This window comes from Cyrtonyx montezumae, unplaced genomic scaffold (genome assembly GCF_038088225.1).
Source record: "Cyrtonyx montezumae isolate F1298 unplaced genomic scaffold, pur_monq_1.0 scaffold_7, whole genome shotgun sequence".
NCBI lineage: Eukaryota > Metazoa > Chordata > Aves > Galliformes > Odontophoridae > Cyrtonyx > Cyrtonyx montezumae.
The window spans coordinates 13,961,074-13,982,826 of record NW_027072078.1 but is presented as its reverse complement, the minus strand read 5'-3'; the positions used below and the strand labels follow the sequence as shown (position 1 = coordinate 13,982,826).

Genomic DNA, 21,753 nt, shown 5'->3' with positions numbered 1-21,753 from the left:
GAGTTAATTTGTTTTACTTTCCTACAAGAACCCTATTGACTAACTATGAAATAAACAGCTTGAGCTAATGATTCAGCAGTGTGTTTACAGAATAACAGCTGTGTGCAATCTGGGTTTAATGTGTCCAAAGTGCACCTTCTAAAAAAATTAGAATGGCTAAGATTAATAACTTATAGTTTATCACAATAATGTTTTAAATTTATTACTTAGTGATTTTATACTTCTGTAATACTTGAAGCCACTTGTTGCTCATATAAGCAGGAGTTAGGCTAACCCATAGGTAAACTTCTACTGAGTAACTCAGGAGTTTTGCTAGTTTTTTTGCTCGGAAAAGTATCAAGGTTTTTATTTATGTATTTATTTATTTATAAATCATATAAAGCATTGTATGGCTTAAAAACAAACAAAAAAGAACCCGAACACTGAGTTTAGGAGAACAGCATTAAGAAGTGTGTTTGTCATGAGATGGGAACATGGGAAGATATTTGTGGCAAGTTCATCATAGAATGGCCTGAGTTGAAAAAGACCTCAAAGATCATCTATTTTCAACCCCCCTGCCATGGGGAGGGTTGCCAACCACTAGAGCAAGCTGCCTGGAGCCACATCCAGCCTTGCCTTGAATGCTTCCAAGGATGGGGCATCCACAACCTCTCTGGGCAACCTACTGCATCACCATCCTCTGAGTGACAAACTTTCTCCTAATGTCTAACCTAAATCTCCCCTGTCTTAGTTTAAAACCATTCTCCCTTGTCCTCTCACTATCAACCCACATAAACAATCGTTACCCCTCCTCTTTATATTCAAGCACTGGAAGGCCACAATGAAGTCTCCCCAGAGCCTTTTCTTCTCCACTAAACAAGCCTATTTCCCAGAAGAGCTTCTGTATGCACACTACCAAAGGGTCCAGGGCCACTACTATGGGGCAAACTCCAGTGGATATAATCCCTAAATATTCAAAACTAACAGTTCTTATTTTCTTTGATAGGTATGTGAGCAGAATAGAAATGCATGTAAGCTGCTGTAAACAATTAGACTACGACTTAATTAACAACTGGTATTAGCACTCCACTGTCAGTTTGTTTTGAAGGAAGAACAAAACCATTCTGTAATGATCTGGGGAGTGTTGTCCTACAAAGGGACCTCAATCCAGCTGAGGATCAGCTCTTGAGTATAAAGAATTAGATGTGATTATTATTAGCTTGATGTTCACATCTAAAAACTTGTTAGTGTTTGTAATTTTTTTTTAGGAAAAAAATGGTTTTCTATACTACTTTGTTCCATTGCTTACATAAATGGACAACATGCACTGACATGTCCATTGTTTAACTAAGAGATGTAACAGTAGTTAAAATGGGACAGATAATATAATGCACCCCAACTAAACAAAGTAAAACCCTAAATTGCTGAAACATTTAAAGCCAAAACATGAACATTATCACTTGATATCACTTTTCTCACTTGAAGTCAGCAAGTTATCTATTTTTAGTTCTGAGTTTATGTGGACTTGATTTTAAATCTGGAAGTTAATGATTAAGTGTCAATGTTCCCTACACTTCAGAGGAATTGTTATAGGAGTGGAGAAATGGAGTTGACTGAGCACTTCAGTTACCTGTTTTATTCATTGTATCTATAAGAAATATTGCTGTCACTGATTGTCCCTAGGTATCTGTGCTTATTGGAAGAATTAAGTTTTGGATACTGTGGAATAGTGCTACGTTATTCTCTTGCTGCATTTTGTCTCTGAGGATTTTAGAGACTTTGAAGAAGTTGACAGGAATGATTGCAACAATCTTTACATTGAAGATGCTTAAGAGATTGAATTACTTGTTTGGTCTTTATGCACAGGTTTTTCTACAAGGTTTTGCCGATATCTGCTGTTGTGGCTAATTGCTTTATTTCTGCTCCTTGTTCATGCACCATGTAACTCATATTGTATGTGAGTATTTTAACTTTTTCTTTTTTTCTTTTTTCTTTTCCCGAGAGGAGTACCTAGAACAGATGCTTTCATTTACTTTTAATTTGTGTTTTGGCTTTTTTTTTATATTATGCATTGAGTCTGGACAATATGCTGTCTTTTGAATTGCTCTTTTTATAGAAAAGCTTATGTATTATTCTAAACTCACAGGAAGCATGATTAAGAAAAGTCTTTCAATGTCAGTTGCTCTCTCTCTCTTTTTGAAAAACAAACAAAAAAATAACACAAAAACACCTTAAATCAAATTTTTATATCCTACGCAGTGGAGTGGTACAGTACTACTTAAATGAACAATGCTGTCTAGTAATCTTGCTCTTATATTTTGATGCTAAATAGCTAATCGCGAATCAGTAGTTTATATACAGTGTATTCAAAGAAAATTCAAGATGTCTTTTAAGTTTTGAGCCATTCCTAAGGAAAAATTAAATAGAAAGGTTTCATCCCGCATTATATCATTTGACTTTGAGCAAAGTTATTTTAGGAACATCATTAAAATCATTCTGATAATATTCACATTTATTGCACTAGATTTGATAAGGATATAGAAAACAAGTTTTCTTTTTCAAGTTCTGAGGGATGTGTTTAGAGTAACTGTACCTTTGCTAACAACTTGTAAACCCCCTATTTAAATTGAAAATCAAATCTGAATTCTAGTTGTTCATAAATTTACTTCATTATTACTCCAATCTATTTCATTTCTTTAATTGTCTAGGCTGTGAAGGGAAGATCTTGTTATGGTAAAAATGAGAACAAGAGCATTTTACAGTTGTTTTTGAGTTCCTCTGTGTTTTTTAGTCTTCTGTGTTGGTTTTTTTTTTTGTTTTTCATGGTTTTCTGAAGCTGGGAAACATCATTGAATGTCTAGATCCTTTCAGTGTGTTATAACATCTCATTTAAAGTGACAAATTTTTACCTCTTTATATTCAGCATGAATTTTGTTTTTGTGTACTCCCACTTATGTATAGCTATTGCATTTTCATATTGGTCAAATTGTTTAGTGACTACAGATACACAGTTAATTTGCTTCTGGTCTCCAAGAGGATTAAGCCCGAAGACTTCTCATTTTCTACTTCCAGTCCTATCAATAGTGCACCTAATTAACTTCTTTTCAGACCTTGTGCAGTACCTTTGTATCTCTCATAGTCAGAAATAAACTAATCTTATGAACACAGAGGTCGTTAGAGGACTTAATAGACAGCTTGTGGGCACAGTCAGTATTCTGACTTTTCAGCTGAAACAATGAAGGATATGGATCTAGAAATTTGAATTTATATATACTAGGTCACTGATAATGTTTTTGGTGCTCACAACTTCTGACTGAATCTCCAGTATTTCTAATAGTTACATTCTCAACTTTTAATGTTGTTCTCACAATTACAGGAACTAGAAATATGATTCTTAATGAAAGTTGAAATCATGATAAGATTCGGATTACAGTATTTAACTCCATACCCCAAGTTGTCCTTTTATAGAACAAAAGCATGAGAATATTTTTCTTGCTTACTGAAGATCTTTAAATATGTATGAAAAGAACTGAGACTATGGTGTTACTGCTCCAGCAGTTGGAATACCAGCACTTGAAATGATGAATCAATCCTACTCTTGGCTATCACATTTTACAAGGCAATATTTCCCTAAAGAAGAATTTATAAACAATAAACAACTTCAGACAAAATGAGGTTTATCCTCCCAAATAACCACTCCTTATTGGCAGTTCTGAAATTCAAATTCAGAGTACCTATATCGTTACATTTGTGATGTCTCTGGCATCTAGCAATCTCATTACAGAGAAGCAGACTAGTAAAAACAATGTGTTTTTTTGTTTTGTTTTAGAAGTCTTTTTTAACAATCATTACAAGTCTTAACTTCATAATTCCTTGGCATTCTTGCATGAAAATATTGCTAATACAATAGAAGTTATGGTAAATTTACTCTCAAAATTAAGTATATTTCATATTAGCCTGTTGCTGAATACTGAGTAACTCTTCTTTATAAAAAAGAAACCTATAAGAGAATACTGCATTTGTAATATCACCATTTATACTTCCTAGGAGCCAGGAGCCCAGTGCAGGTAAGGACCCTATTGTGCTACAGGCTGTTGTAACAAATGGGGTAATAGTTGGTATCACAAAACGCTTGCAGTCTAACAGAATTCTTCTCTGATTTAGCAGCTTTGTTATCTGCTGCTAAACAGGCCTCCTTGCTCAAGGTTATTAGCCTGTAAGTAGAGGTACATGTAAATTTTGTAAAACCTTCTCAGCCTTCCCAGTTCACACTTGGGTATTGAGTTTTTATTGATAGTGTTAAATTCAGCTAAACATTTCAGCTATATCCTACCATGTGCATCCTATGAAGATATAATAAATGAAAGAAAACTAGGAGGGAATTAAAATGAAAGTTTAAAAGGAGCGTTAAAAGGAAGGTCTGGGACATAATGGAGATCATCTGGTCACTTATTTCTCATGTGCATCGCATACCTCAACAATATTAATGCTGGCAGAAACAGTATTTCATCCACTTACGTCTCCTCCTTTCTTGCTTTTTCCCAGTATCACTGAAAGAAAATTCCTGCCTGTATTTCAACAAGAGATTAGAGACAAAGTTTCACTTTGCATCTTCATTTTTACTGGGTTCTCTATTAGGCTTGCTGTAGGGCAAATAACCCCAAATAATGGTACTCAGGAAGAATAGCGCAAAGGATGGTATATTTTTGTTAGGTTTATATGGATGGTACGCAGACAACTGGTAAATAAAGAGCAGCTCACCTTTTCAGATGGTCAAGGCTTGCCAATGACTCCACTGGGGAGGGATCTCCAACAAGAGAATGAGAATATTTTTATACTCTCCAACAAGAGATTCCCTCCCCAGTGGTGGTCAGCCCTTAAATGGGGTGTGGGAGAGGTGGAGCCAAACTCCACCTCTTCCAATCACACAGGTACATTACCTTCACCTGTGCTCCTGTGTTTGACTCAGTGCTTGCCTCAGGTGATTAATCAGTGGTTCAGGCTGTGATTCAACAGTTTCCATACACTTGCCTTAATCTCTTCCTATTCCTAAATAGATGCATAAGTTTCTCTATACTTTTCCTATTCGCTGTTCCAGATATGTTAGGGAGCTGGACTGCTTTTTTCAGAAGGGTATTACATAAGAGGGTAATTTGCTATCAGATGACAAAACCACTTGTTTTTACAACTTAGTTGTTACATTTATAGAACTGAGGCTGTCTGACTGCTCCAGGATCCCTGTGCCTCCCTTCTTCCACTGTAGAGATTACAACATGGAATACAAACAGAAAACTTATTAAATCCACATGAAATGTTATGTGGTATAGCAGCAATTAATTCAATAAACAGTACATTCTGTGCCTATTGTTCTCCATTGAATCCACTAAGGAAAACAAGACTGATACCTTTGTCAAATCTGTTTGCAGTACTGGCAGCTGTACTGTAGAGATCCCATTTTGGATAGGTTCAAAAGCCTCTGTCTTGTGTGACACCGCACTGACCACTGCAGGTCAGACAGTGCTTTGACTGTATATTAATCTTAAGGCTTGTTGTGAAGGCAAAATTTTTCTCTTTTGTGGCAATAAATATAAATTTTACCTTGATTTCTGTGTCGTTAAAGGTAAACTTAGTATCCCAGGAGGCTGACTATGGCCAGCAAACTTGTTCTGATAGTGATTGCTAGTGAGTTGATGGTAATCTTTACAGAGGAATTAAAGCTTGCCATGAACAATAAAATGTTCTCTCATATCATACTGCCAAAGGAGATTACTTTTAAGTTACTTCTATGTGGTAATTGATGGGGAGAATCCAATTATGCAGTGGTTTACTTTCAAAGTGTAGAGTTTTTGTGCCCTTTCTGTGAAGGGCATCAGATGCCCTTTGCTCCCTGCACATCCCTGGTCCTGAGTTGTAAAGTAATTTTTAATATTAAATATAGAACTGAATATGAACACTTCCTTAATTTAAAGAATAAGGTCCACAGGTGTGGTAAAGGTGGATAAATACAGCATTATTTTGGTTATAGAACATACCAGTAAGGGGAAGCTTTTAGCAGTGGACTTTCCTGATTTATTGACAGATTGTAAATTACAGTTAAATTACTATACTTGTTAAAATGAGTCTTACTAAATAAGGAACATTCAGATAAGCAAGAATAAATGTTCCAAAATTCTTATCCCAGTCTTCTTTTTGTCTTCTCTTTGTCATCTATTTCATTCTGTTTATTCTATTGAGGGTACTCAGATAAACAAATCCCAAGTCACTTTTCATTTAAACTCCCCCATGAAGGTTTCTTTTAAGGAGGCTTACAAGAGGTGAATGAACAACTCTATTACTAGCCAAGACTTCTTGTCAGTTCAGTGTTTCCCTGTGTTCTATCTTGCTTTCTATGCAAGGGAAGTCTAGTTCATTCATTGGTGAAGCCTACTGTGTAATAATTGCAATGTGTTTTACTTCTCTTGTTGAAGTAATATCTCTTTCTAGGCAGGACACTGTACAGTGTAGAACAGTTCTGCTTCTAATGAAGTTGGCATCAAAGTGCACAGTGCACATGGAAAGATCACAAGAACAGGCTGGGCTATGCCCCCGATGCTGTTTATGCATTTATTATGGAGGTTCAGGTTTTCCTAAGGAAATTGTTAGATGTAAATATTTCAAGGGAATCTCACTGTCTTATCAAAGACCGCTTATTAGTAATATACTCTTCTTGAAAGCAAAGAATGTTTAATACAGTCAAGAGGCAGAAATAGGTCTAAAAATGTACAACAAACCCTAATGAAATTAGAATTAAAATTGGGGAAACAAAATTGGTATAATAAAAATATTCAAGAGTTTGATGTTCTGTGGCAGAAGAATGCTATAGCTTGCATATAAATATCACAATTGCTTTTAATTATTGGTGTTAAGAAGTCTGAAAATTTGCATAAAGAAATAAAATACCCAAATATGTATGTTAATCTTAATGTTGATTGAGTGTAGATTACTTAAATAACATTATTTTTGAAGTGGCAAATATTTGTATATTATCTGCAGTTCACAACATGGAAATAAATATAGGAATAAGATTGTAAAATGTATTAATGTTTAGTATCAATAAAGATTTAATGATTTCTCTTTCCTGTCAGAATTAAATTTTATCTTAATTTAAGGACTGTATGGATGTAAGAATTGTACTTTCATCACAGGACATATATGTGTTCAGATATTATTTCACAACTGATATTGTTTAACTCTTGTTTGTATTTGTAGAAAAGTTTAGTTTCCATAAGCTCCTCTTACTCAGCTGGTAAGCATAGAAAATTGTTTTATACAAACAAAAGAGCTAAAAGATGTGTATAAGGTAATCTTTCTTCACTGGTAACTATCTGTGTGGATTCTGCAGTGGGAACTTGAACTGCTCATCCAAACAACATTCACAGTGTTTCCTCTTCAGCAAGCTACATATTGAGAAATACATTGGCATGAGGGGTCTTCTTAAAATTGAGATGTTCTAATACACAATTCTCTGGAAAGAACCAAAGTTTTCTTGCATTTCAGTTGTAAAAACATTTGTACTGCAGTGTAATACTAATCCTCGTAGCAAGTCATATTTGACTTACTAGGTTTCACATTTAGCAGGCAGAGAAGTAGAGCTGATAATTTTTTCCATCTGCTTAAGAGAAATCATGGTCACCTGCAAAGTATAGATGTGAAATGGCAGTATGGCCTAGTGTTTGTATGTATATAAGATTACGTAACACCAGATATCAGTCTTTGGATATCATTTAGTAAGCATCCCATAAAGTAATGAGACTTATTTTAAAGTGATTCAAGGTAATTTGATTTAAAGTTGTAGCATTATCACCCCACACACATTTTTCCATTTCTGTGCTTGTGAAGATAGTAGCTAGTCATTCTTTCACAATTAGTGCTTTCTAAAATTTCTTACAAGTATTAAAGTACTTAAATACTTGCTAACCTTACTAATAAGTTGATCTTTGAAGTATGTTTACTCTTTAATGTTTTATCACCATTTCAATGTGATTGTGAGTTTAGAATGGAAAGCAATGAAGTAATGTACTACGAGCATGAGAGGCTTCTTATGTGTCACGTATTTTTTGAGAAAGTAATTCTTTATGATCATGAGATTATACTAGATCCTTCATCATGCTGTAGAGATTTAGTATGTGCATTAATTAACATAGTTCAAAACTATTTTAATTTTGCATTAACACAATTCTGAGACTTACATGCAAGTGGGTACAAAATCATATGGAGTCATGTGTTAAAAAACAAATATGAACTCTTCCTAGTCAATGTAACAGTAATAAAACCTTTTTTGATGCTGATAGGGTTCTTGGCCAGAAAAATTTCAAGAGTGAACAAAACTACATGGGATCATACTTAAAAATTTTTTAAGTAGCTACTCACCATGCAAAGCTGGATGGAAAACTTTCATTATGGTGATTCAGTTGTTCTGTTCCCATTAACACTGATTAGAGTTGTGTGTTAAATTTCCTGTTAGAGCACTATGGAAAAATTAAAAAATAAAAAATAAATCTGATGTATACTTATGTTTTAGAAACTTTAAGTCTACGCAGATACTTGTCTGAATGCTCCCAGCAAGCTGTACAATGATTTTGTTGTGTCTTCATATTGTGGCTGATCTTTTTAAGTGGTATCCATAAAATCCTTTGGTGCTCGTATAGTTTGCATACAGCAATTTGACAACTGTCCCTCAGAATCTTAATTGGGGAAAAACAGCTAATAGAGAGTAGTGTAATAACACAGGCAACAACAAAATATTATTTTCAAGGAAGCTCAGATGTATGATATGCATGTTAATATTATGTTTTCTCTTGAAGGATCGCCGCTTTAATGATGAGATTGACAAACTGACTGGATACAAGACGAAGTCACTTTTGTGTATGCCCATAAGAAACAGTGATGGAGAGATTATTGGTGTGGCACAAGCAATAAATAAGACTCCTGGAGGTGCCCCATTTTCTGATGATGATGAGAAAGTAAGACTGCCTTTTTCTGTTTTCTTTCTTTTATATAAACTGAAGGACTCTTCTTAGGAGCAATTACTGCAGACATTATAAGTTTTATTCTTTAGTCTTATAGACTTTGTAATTGGGTTGTAATTAGTTAATTTATCAGGTATGACAATGCCACAAGCATTTTATGCACAATTTATTTCCCCTTTTTGTATCTATGAGAAGGGAGGGAAGAGCTGGTGTTAGTACTTTCCCTGTCCAGTTCAAATCTCTATATTTTCTTATCACTCCATGTTATTTATCTATGTTAAAAACTCTACTGATCAGTTTGCTAATGCTTTCTTAACTTTAAAAAAAAATCTGAGTTAATATCTTAAAAAAACAGCTGCAAAGCAGAAAAGCTGATACTTCTTTCATAAGACTTATAGCTGATATACTATTTTTGTTTTGTTCTTGCAGCCTTTGTTTTTTACCAATTTTTAATTGCTCAACAATTTAGCTTCCTTATGTGGCCTCCAGTCATTTACTTATGTTTGAAAATCCTTGTTTGTGTGTGAGTGTCTTTCTTTATCAACCCTTCATGACATAGTCTGTTTCACATAGGTTACGTTAGTATAGATTGTATTTTGCAGTACAGAAGTTTCAAAAACCTGTTCTCTTACAAATTTAGAAGCTTTGAAATAAAGGGTTTTTCTGTCATTGAAGGGTAGCTCAGAGAAACTTTAAGATATTAAATTGCATAAAGAAGGAAAGACTAAGAACATTAATACTGATGTATATAGATGTTAATGCGTATGCCTTCCCCACTGTAAGAATAAAACCTTGAGTAGCTTAGGTGATATCGATTACAAATTCTTCCTTATATATATATATTTCCAATAAATGAGATGTTAGGTGCTGATACAGAATGAAATTAAGTTGGTAGAAGTTGTTACTTTAGGTTCAGATGACTTTTGTATTGTTAGCCTGCAACTATTTTTATAAAGATCAGGTGCACTTGGGAGCTTAATACCACTAAGGTATGGGGAGCAGCCCTTTGTGTTAATGGTGTTTAAGTGCTTAATATGAATTGTATGCTGTAACATAAAGCATACATCTGTTCTGTAAAATCAAGAATCTTTTTTTATTAAACTTCAGCTTAACACTTCATAGATTTCTGTTAGACTTTTCGTGCAGTACACTAATGGTAGACTTCAGAGTTCACCTCTAAATAAAATATTCCAAATAATTAAATATTTACTTTTGTCAAAGCAATAGTTTATTTTTTTATGTAAACACTCAGCAAAATATTTGAAGTAAAATAGGAATAAAACAGTTTTCTGTTTGTGAAGCAAATATTCTGTGATGATAAACTAGCTGTGGTTTTCTTGTTCATTTCATTTTTGAAAAATACTTGTAGTAATAAGTTTACAGGGAAAACTATTATAGACAAAATCATAAACTTGCTCACTTAAAATCATCGCCTCCTCTGAATGTTCTCTGTAGGATATGTGCCTGCAGCATATACACTAACCTTATTTTAGGGGACATTACATTTACCCCTTTATGTTATCATAAACTATAGAAGACTTTCAAATCCCTATCTAAGGATAAACACAGTCTCTCAGTCCTCTTTATTAAGATATATCAGGACAGCAAAGAGAGTTCAAGTAGCAACAAGGAGGAGTTTTGAATTAAAATTAGGGAAGATGGGAAATGGTGCTGTAGTAGGCAGATACTTGCAGCTGAATATGAAGGGAGAATGTGAATGAACCCCAAAAAAATGACTGGAAAGAGGCAGGGTAGAGTCAGGAAGCTGCATAGCACCTCTATCTGGGGAAGGGAAATGGAGTATCCTTCAAGCATGTATTAGGAAATTACACACAGTTGTGTTTGTAATAATATGGTATTGAAACTGTTTTTTTTAAGAGTGTAAGCAGTGACAGATCTTGCCCCTGAAAGCTACTTAAGCTGACTCAAAAGCTATTAATACTTGACAGAAAGCCATTGATGGTGTATTATGTACATGTTGATGTTACTGTGCTATGACAAAAAAGAGCTGTTAAATAGTGCCTGCTGGAAAGAGAAACTCCTACCTCATTGGTACTTTGCAGTAGATAGGGATAATGTATAAAGCCAAGACAGTGTAACATAAAAAAATGCATTATAAAGCTAAAGTAACCTTGATTTTTCCAGGCTGTAAAATACTGCACAAATCAAACTCATCTTTTGCAGAAAGTATAGGAATGTGTTTACATATTCCTTTAAGTTGTTATTAAATGTCTATTTTTACTTGTTATATATGTACAGCAATATATTTAGAGTACAGTACAGATCTGTTTCGTAGTTGCTGGAAACAATGGTTAGAGACTATGAATCTACATATGACTAATGTCTGTTAATAGCTTCATACTCCTGTTTTTTGTGTAGTGGGAGTAATTCAAAATTGATAGTCTTTGTGTTTTGCAGTTCAGGTAGGAAAATCCTTGCCAAGTGAAATACTACAGAGTGGGTACATAGTAGTGCAGTAGTGTGAGTTGGTAGTGGCTTGGCAGCCTGTGTGCTGTTTCTCATTGTGTTTTTTCTCGTGTTTTTAGATCTGTGCTCTTAGGCTTCTTCTCTCACCAATAACCTTGAAAACATGATATACCTCTGGGAAGTCAAGGGATACGCTTCCATGAGAATGTCTTGCAGGATTAGTGAATGTGTTTTTTAATGATGATATCAAATGAGGTGATTATTATTAAAAAAAAAAAAAAAAGAGAGGGGCAAGAGAAAAGTAGGGGCAAAAAAGTCACTTGGAAAATGCTTCCCAAAACAATGAAGGGAAAATTTGCCAGAGTGTTGAAGTGCTTTGTGCAGTAAACTCTGATAACTAGCTAGCAAACAAAACAAACTCAGTTTTATGTTGATGTTACAATTTCTGACAAGTAGCAACTTCAGAATAATTAGAAAATGAAACTGTAATTAACTGTCCCCTACCTCCAAGCCCTTTCAAACAAATCTCAGTATACTTTGCATATGACTTTTGTTAGAAGTGTCTTTCTATACTCAGTGTTATGTGAAACCATTGATTTTATAGTTTTTACAAAGCTACTGGATTATTGTATAATAAAATGTCACTTGGGGGCACTAGTGTCTTGAGTCAATAGGAAACAAAGAATAATGTTTTCAATTACAATTAAGTAGATGCTAGAATAACTTTATGTATTCTTTTTAGTTATTTCTCTGAAATTGAGAACAGATAAAATATTTAAGATCTGGGGAGTTTTTAATGCTTCCCAAGCTGTAACCAAGTTTATGTTTTTGATATGTAAAATGGTAGAATATTACATTTCCAAGCTTTTGTAGTTCTCTTTTTCATAGCAGAATTTCAGGTTTTTCTTCTGTATCTCTGGTGATAGTGTTAATATCACTGCTAAGTTTGTTTTCTGCATGTAATGATTGTTTCCAAATGCCGAATGTTTTTTTTCTTTTTGATATGTGGAGTAATCCAGCCATTTCATTGTCTTGAACTAAACTAGAGCTGATAGAAATTGCTATATGGGTTTTACCTCCTTGGCATCAATTGCTTGGTCAGCCAGAATGATGTAGACTTCTGTTTTGGTATAGATAACTACAGAAGTATTAATTACTTAATTTAGCAGTCAGCACTATACATTGTGGTTTAGTTGGTAACTTTTAAAAATTAAATACAGTGGAATATCAGTTTTCTTTCAACAGTGGAAATCAGTTCATCTGGAAGATATAAAAACAAACAAAAAAACATTGAAAAGAAGTATATAGCCTATGTGTTCCTAGTGCTGCTCTTAAGAGGCATTTAAATATTTGTGCTGTTTGCTTGGTGAGTCATGTGTTGCAGGACTAGTGAGGAAACTACTTATAAAATGTTTGACAATCTGGTTTAGATTATTGTACGTGTCTCCTGAGATGTGGTGTCAAAGCAAATCCAATCCTCCTCCATCAGAGGCTTAACAAGCAACATGAACAATTTCACCATCCTTTTACCTGGTGTCCCTGTTCTCTCTATCTTTGGCATGCTCCTAGCCTGAAAGAAGTGAATCAGCTGCAGGTATATCAGCTAGTTCATATTCAGTTCTTCTTTACTTTTGAATGGAGTGAGATCCCATTCTTCCACATCCCCTACCAGGAAGGATTTAGTTTTCTGTGTACTCTGGATAGTTCTATTATGAGAAATAAAACCAGAATCCAGGGTTCAGCCAGTGAACTTTGTAGTTTGGAGTACCTTAAAATATGGCTCTTGCATTCTCTATAATTTCTTGTTCTTGCATTTCTAATAACAGGCTAGTGATTCTAAATTGACCAATTTAATATGCTCTTCTGGTTCATATCAGCTAAAGCCTAAATACCTTCTATACTGGGATTACTATAATGATGAGTGATTTGCGGAGATTTTGCTGTACCTGCTAATTTGCCTTCTGTGAATTTTTACATGATGGGCTTGGAGTCATGCTGGGAGACAGTTATCTCTAAGCCAGGTATTACTGCCTCTTTACCTCGTGTAAGTAATCAACTGTAAATAAAAGTATCAGGAGGAGAGATTTAGAGCACAGTAGTATCTGAGTGTGGTGAGAACCATGCATCCAGTTCTGAATTTGAAGAATGTGTGAGAAAGTCATCAGAAAGTTGCTTTGGGTTCATTAGAATGGAACATGAGAAACAAATTAGGTAGATATTTTTGCATGTTTTATATATTTCCTGATGCGATGATGTTGGCCTTGAATGCTCCTGTTAACCTCTACCTTGGTTCTCTGATAAATCTGCATGGCATTATGACTCTAAAATCTATAATTTAAAATTGGCATAATCCTCAGAGATATCTCATGAGACTGTATGCTGTTGCAAGGTACAAATTTGCTGGAAGAAGGCAAAATAACAGACATGTGAGAGACGGAGATACTGAAGCACTGCAACTATCTGGGAAAACTAATTATCTATTAGGCACTATTCTTTTAAGTACTTGCTACACAAATCTAAACTAAAATCACAGTAACTGAATTCTCATGCTGGGGGAGTTTAAAGCAATTTGTCACTAGAATACTGGTTTTATCAGGGCATATTCGTATCACTTATTTGCAACTAACAGTGCCAAGCTGCTTCAGTGACAAATACTTCAGTGGGCTTGTTTCAGCCTTGCAGACATTCAGTCATAACTTCAAGTTATGGAGAATGCTTATTCTTTTCAATTACGGAGCACTAAATGTGCTTTAATTTATGTCTCAGTACCTGTTTTAAAGACTTTGAATTCAAATATTAACTGCCAGATTAAACTCCGAGGAGTGGAGACAAGTTTCAGATGTCTTACAGTGATATTTGAAAGATAACTATTTCACTAAAATATGTGCATTTTTCTAGAGTTAGGTGCTACTTTGTGCTGATAGCATGTAGTATGCTAAATCCTTGATATCTGTTTGATGCTTTTAGGTGCTACCATAAAAAAAAGTACCTTCAGATCTGGTGTTGGGAAGGGCTTTTCTACAGAAAGTTCAGTGAAGATTTCATTTATTTTATTTATTCGTGGAGACTGAGTGTCTGTGGTTGCTTTATTCAATATGAGGGTGAGGAAAGTGTCTGGTTTCTTCCCATAGATGTCAGTGGGAGTCTGAACCTGTTTGCTCTTCCTGTATTACTTGTATCTTTTGATAATTTGTACGAAGATATTTGGAAAAAATAAGTGCTTTCTTCTGTAAACCTAGACTGTGATTTGACTAATGTATTTGTAGCATTTGATTTGGAGCCCATCTCAAAGCTCAATAAACTAAATGGAAGAATCTCTGCTGACTTCACATGCTTTTAGACAAACTTTGAACCTCTGTCTATTTAGGAATATTTCATTAAATGCAGATCTTTATTCTATGAAGCTTAAATTAATCTAAGTCAGAGCACTAATGAAATAAGCTGGAGTTCAGTTTTATGTATCTCTATCTTTCCCTTCCACTTGATGCAGAAAAGGCTGCAATAGGTTGAATGCAGTTTCTGCTCTTGACCAAACAAGCCTCTTGATTCACTAGACATTTAAGAAAAAAAAAAGCTGCTTTAATTTCATGAACGTTCATTAGAATGTCAGAAAACAAATTCTGACAAAAGTGAGTGCCTCCTTCAAGTTAGGTTGTTCTGTTGTTTGTTTGTTTGTTTTATAATTCAGGTGTGACTTCAGACTCCAGGCAGCTGATAAAAAGAACTTTGGTTGGGGGGGGGGGGAACGATGCAGCATGGATGTTCATTGGTCCTGGAAACTGAGCTATACAAAAAGCCATTAGACAGAATGAAACCAATATTTGTTGGCTGCTTGTTGTCAAATCAATCAGGTGAGAGTGCAGAGGAAAACCTGTATGTTTCTTCTCTAATACTTTAAACAGAAAACCCAGAAGCTAAGAGTTGTGTGGTTTTGACTATAATCTTCAGATACTTCAGGAACTATGAAGTGTGATGATTTTGTATTCACAGACTATTGCTTTAATCTTTTTTTGCAGACAGTGTATTAATAACTTTCACTAGTTTAAAAAATGTTTCCATTAGCAGAGCAACTGAGGCAGTTTTGCCTAATTCATCTCTCAGTAGGAAGGATATATGGCAGCTCATTAGAAAAACCTTGTTTGCTTCAAGTAGAACTTGTATTGGGAGAAACTTGTAATGGAGCATAGTTGCAGAAACATGTGAAAGTACCTTTCTAGTCTATGGCTGGTGAAGCCCTCAATTCTAACAATTACTTGGGATGTGCCCTGAAGGCTGAATGGTAGTACCTTATCCCTAGTGAAGTGCTTTTTCTGAGCTTCTGTCAGTCTATTCGGTTCTCCAAAACTGTTCTTCATGATAACTTTAAGAATTGATACTTTCAGAAAATAGCATTTCACGTCTCCTGTGAATTGCTTATCTTTCCTGAAGCAGAATGAAATGTTTGTACAGCAGTTCTTGCCATCAAAAGTATTTCCCACTGAAATAGTGATGTTGAGCCTGTCTGTAACTATAGATTACGTGATGGCAAATCATTTTGCTAAAAATTAAGTCTACCTCCGACCTTAAATATGTTATTACGGGCTTCCTAAGAATTATGGACAATATTCTGTCATTCTGGCACTGACTCATGGTATGTCCTTGGGCCCACTTAGTGGGATCTCTAATTATAAAAGAGGTATTAGATGTATTCATACTTAATATCAATCAGACTTTCCATTTTAAGTATTCTCACCTCAGAAAAAGGAAATGTTTTTTTCTTTTTTTCGCTCTTGTTAAGCTCTGCCACAGCCTTTAAAATCTAGCTGAATGCTTTTGTCACGAGAAGCAGCTGTAGTCTGGACAGATCTGGCTAGAAAACACAATTGTAAAATACATATACGTTCAGCTTTACATGCATTCCCCATCTCAGTGTGAATTGTAGTTGACTGTTTTGTGAATGTATTGCTAGTCTAAATTTGGTGGATTACTGGTTGTATATCAGAATAAAGAACTTGGTTCTCCTCCTTACTATCTTTATTACTGATAGCTGGAGAAACATGGAAGTGTGCAGATCCAGCAATTGAAGTATGTAAGCAACAATATGGAGTGCACTGGAATGTGCTGTGTATGTATGTGGAAAATTTAATTTAGTAGTTGGGTAGAGATAGTGATAGGAGGATGGTTGGACTAGATGATCTTATAGGTCCTTTCCAACCTTATGAACTTATGAACTTATTACTTTAACTCTGTGGCCACAAAGTGAATAAAATTCTTGTCCTCTTTCTTCATAGGGACATAAAGATAAACCACCTCAAGTGAAAGGTTTGTTTAACTCAATGATCTTTCTGTCAGCTGTTCAAAGTAAATGCCTTAGATGAGGCAAGCCTAGGGTGAAATTTCTCTTGCATACTCCTCTTAGCTATCATTGTTTGCCAGGTGTGGTATCCTGTATTCATTACCAAGAACTTTGCACTTACCAAATTCATGCACTGAATTTATTCAGGCATTTCTTGAAGTAAACTTTCAAAAACATCCTAGGCATTGTGTGAAGAATCCCTACCTGATGTTTGTTAAGTTCATGTTATTACTCCTTTCTTTCTTTTTAGTTAACTAAGTGAAGAGCTGCTTCCTATTCATTTTCATGCCAATTGTTTTTCTCTAAAGAATCTTCAGTCTTGAACAGCTGTGAGGTTACCACCTTGGAGCAGCTCCTCCAGGCAGTGAACTGTTTGCTTTGGCAGGAGTGGTGTCTGCTCCCAAGTTCTGGGCAGTGCCTCTAGTCTGCTGTGACAGTCAGCACTTCCATATCCAAAGAAGCAGGAATGATTTGTACCACTCTTTTGTATGCTGCAGCCAGATAAGGAAAATCAAGAACTGTATTTTTTCCTGCTGTTCTAAAACTAGCTGCCAGGTATGCCCAGGTTCTGAAAGCTCAGGTAGATATTTGCTGTGTGTTGGCATTTTGATGCCACTGCATCACAGGAAATATGAAGGAAGGCGTTGTTAGGCATCCAACCTGATTGGTCTGCTTTAACTATTAATTCTGGCAAAAAGATTCCAAATCTTTCTGAATCGTGGTGGGTGTTGTAGAGTGTCCTATTATTAATAAAATACCTTAGAACAATTCATAAGAAATATGTCAGGCTGACAGTGAAAGATAGTCAACAAGGTTAACGATTACTTGTTGGGGAGTTGAGGTGACAGGAATTCACAGAATTGTAGAACTGCCAAAGCTGAAGTAGTTTAACTGATTAATGACAATGTCACTTTTCCTGCCTAGCTGGCAAATGCTAAGCTAGAGTTAATTGATGTTATGATTTATTTATTTATTTATTTATTTCAGTCAGACCATTATTGGTGCTATCGGAGATAACTGATCTGTGTTGTTTTAAATTGTGAAGTTGTATAAGATTTTGACAAGAAAATTAGGCAGTGCACTTAAGTAATCTCTGTCAGAGTAAGCAAACTGTTTATGAAAATATTTCCTGTGAACAGCCTAGTGATACTGGCTGGAGCACTAAGAAGAGCACTCAAACAGTGCTTTGTGGAAGCTATGAGTAAGTACTTTAAACTGTCAACTCAGTCTGTGTGAGGGGACCTTTTGCTTAGAATATTCTATCACCATACGTTTTTAGCAAAACGGTATCTATACTGGGAGTCTTCAAGGCAACACTCTTGGGACTGAAGTTGACATGAAATTAACCTTTGTTAATTTGCTGTCATTACCTGTCAGTGTTGTAGCACTGAATGGATAAAAACAAATATTTATAGTTTTTTTAATGGAAAAATAAAAATGACAAGTTTTGCTGTGTAAAAATGGACCAGCAGAATTTTGCAATGCTGATGTAATACTTACACAGCAAATTCAAGGATAATAGCTCTTTTGCATGGTAAGTGTGTTATGGTATGCTTTCTCATCAAGAGATGGGACGCGATGCACAGGATTGAGTGGTCCAAGTGGAGTAGTGACAGACTTGTGGAGGGCTGAGACCTGAGGCTGTCCTGGTGACTATTTTCTCAGTCTAACATTTGTGATACATTTATATTGCTGTAACATGGTGAAAGGAGAAGTGGTGCAGTATACAGAAATTGTCTACTTTGCTGGTTCTGTGGTAGCATATTGATTTTTGAGGGAAATACTTTTTGATATTAATGATTGTGTGATGAATGTTGATGAATATATATTCATCAGCATATGAGTATTCATAAGACAGTGGGGCCAAGTATTGCAGTCTGATTTGAAGCAGTCCTATATACTAGTCCAAAAGAACAGAGCTATTGTGAATTGATGCTGCTTCCTGCTAAGGCTTTGAAAGATGAGGGATCACCAAGGCATGTCACTATAAACACAGTCTGAATTTTCCTTTTCTGTCATGCTCAGTGGAAAACTTGGCTAGCGAGAGCTACATATTTGCTTTTGTGCCTGAATCACATAGGTTTATTAACTGCAATAGCCAAGAGTTGCAGGCCCTCTCCTTTAATTCAAGGCATATAATAACGAACTTTTAATCCTTTATGTCCAGAAGCTTCTGTTATCCCAGCGACCCACACTGGACAGTGCAGAAACATAGCTGCAGTCATATTGCTGTTGCAAGAAATTGTAAACTCTGGTGTCTGAAATAGTAATTAATAATTCTGAACTTCAGAAAGTTGGAAAACTTGACTGAAACAGCTGAGTCTGCCCACAGAATTGTTAAACTGGCAGGCTGGCAAGAAGCTTCTCACTAACAAATCAAGGAATCAAATATTGCATCTGATTGAAAATTTGGAACAGTATGCAATGTAGAGACTAATTTTCCTTTATAAGCAGAAAGATGTTCTGTTTTGTGATCTCATAAACATCTTTCAAAACCCAGTCACTGAGTGCTAAGCTCAATAGCTGATGCCAGCCATGCCATTCATATACAGATAGAAGCCTTCTATTTTTCTGAAGCAGGTTTTGAGAAATCACTGTAAACAAGGAGCAGAGGCCATTCACGTGAGATGTGACAACGCCTGATAAATGTTCACAACATGTAGAAATGGAGGGTCTAGCTCATTCCATGTGTTCAGTTGTCAGGAGGTTTGAAGTTTCTGCAGTGATGCTTATATTTTAAAGAATGAGAACATTTTTTTTCCTTAAGTTATTGCAGTTTCTCACATTGCTTTAAAAAAAAGTTATGTTTCTTGAGGAAAAAAAAATTGAATTCTAAGAGTTTACTTTAAACTTGTATGCTATAATTTAGGTAGAATTTAGTGTGTATTAATCAATGAAATACTTGTTCCACTCAGATTACTGAATTATTGTCTACTTCATTGATATAATACTGAATTATTACATCCTGAATATTAAGAAAAAATAGTTCAATTATTTTTCATTTTGTACTTAGACTTTTTTCTAATGATAATTGAACTGGAGATTAATAACTTGGATTGTTGATTGTAATTTAATTTATTCTAATTTGCATGGCCTTCTGTTTTGCTTCTGCTGTCAGTTTTGTGGATTTTATGAGAATAGATATGACAAGTCATACTAAGTTCTATTTTTGCTTGCATAAAAATATTAATTTAGATGTTAGATGCCTGCAATAGCCTGTGATGTTGAAGTTGGAAAAATCTAACTCTTAAAAATGTTCAGGAGATACAGTTTTAATCAACCTGCTGGGAGCTGGGATATGCATAGCTGGATGCATGGATGTCACAGGTATAGGGAGTAGCCTGGTGCTTTCTGAGTCTGGTTTTGTGTATGGTGGGGAACTTTGCTATTCTGATCTTTAGCTTATGAATCACTCTATATCTTTCAATTTCTCCTGCAACAGCTGTATCATCCATTTTTGATAGGTATCTTAACTTTATGATGTATATAGAACCTATTTTCTCTCAGGGTGCTCCTGTTTTTGTTATCCTGTTTCTACGATTTGGCTTCTGTTTTTTTTTTTTGTTGGTTTTTTTTTGGTCATGCTTTTCACAGATCTGTGCATTTGTGGAAAGAGTAGAGTTCTTGAAAGATTTGCTGTTTGCTAAAGTTCAGCATGCATCACCCTTCACTCAGATGCAGAAACATACTGGTGACTGATAAGGTCATTGCATAAAATTTTTTGATGTTACAGGAACTTGTGTGTGCTCAGAGGACTATAAGATGTCAGAACAGCGAAAACCTCTATTGGAGGTTATCACAATCTGACACTGTTAAAAAATAAAAAGGAAAGCTAAGAGTATGTGGGAAACATGGCAGTAGTACCTGTTTTTTGCCAGCACAAAACAGAGCACTTTGTAAGAGAGACTAGCAGAAGTACAGGTCATCTCTTAAAAGCAGAAACCAGGAAAGGATCCAAAAGTTATAAACAAATTTGATCATAGTAGCAGTTGTGAAGAGTGTGTGTGACTATACCTCTAGTGTAAGTAGACAGCACAGGATGGCAGGTTATCTTCTTGTCAGTATGGTGTGTTAGAATATTAAGGGAAAAGGAATGTAACAGGTAAGGTGGGGAGAACAGCAATGATATTGATTGACTTTAGCACATAGGGAAATACTAGTTATTGAAAACTGTCTTGAAATCATAGGCAGAGCCACAGGGAGCTCGGTATTGTTTGCTTTCACACATATTTTGAGAGGTTCTGTTGGTGATAATTTCAATTTTCTTGGAAATGAGGTTAGGATACCAATGTATCTTAGTCACATTTTACCTCATCCTGCTTTAGTCAGAGCTAACACTTTTAGAAAACATTACTTATGATGCTGAGTCCAAAAATGCTTGAGGGTTGTTCTCTGAACATGAGTGTTAGCAAACTTACTTCTAACATATCCTGGCTTCTGACTTCCCATTACTCAAGTTATCTGCGACAAGAAAAGTGGCAAAAATGTTTCATGCAAGTATATTAAATTCTGTAGGAAGTTGCCTTTTCATTTTGTGTTTTGTATGTGGCTGTCAGCTTTTGATTACTAGAATGCTAGTGCCTTCTCTGGAGTTCAAGTTTCTTTTCTTTGTAGAGATAAGAACACTGCCTGCACTAGTCTGAATTAGATTTAAGGAGGGAAAAACGAACAAACAAAAAATTCCAAAAAAATCTGTATATGATTAAATAATAATTCAGAGATGCTTACCTAAGTTGTATGATATGTGTAAAGGAGCAAATCAAAAGTCAGAAGTTCTGATATGAAAGCCAAGGTGTTCTTAAGAATTAATTCTTAAGATGTTTATGCAAACAATACTGTTTACAAAATACTACTGATAATGTACTTGTTTTTGAGATAGAAATAAAAGAAATTGTAGTTTATCCTGTGTTTCTTAGCTTTTAATCTCTTGCTGTTAATTCCGCTGTATTTCCTCTTGCACAAGATTGCAGCAAGGAAATTCTGAAGGTATCACTGTGCTTGGAT

The 21,753-nt window shown here is 35.2% G+C and overlaps 1 protein-coding gene across 1 annotated transcript in view; it reads left to right on the top strand.

Moving 5' to 3' along the window:
* Nucleotides 1–21,753, top strand: part of PDE11A (phosphodiesterase 11A) — a 117,791-nt gene that overhangs the window by 8,150 nt on the left and 87,888 nt on the right. The window contains exon 2 of the mRNA XM_065750598.1: nt 8,823–8,981. Coding sequence (XP_065606670.1) covers nt 8,823–8,981 — 159 coding nt within the window. The remainder of the gene's footprint in view (nt 1–8,822; nt 8,982–21,753) is intronic.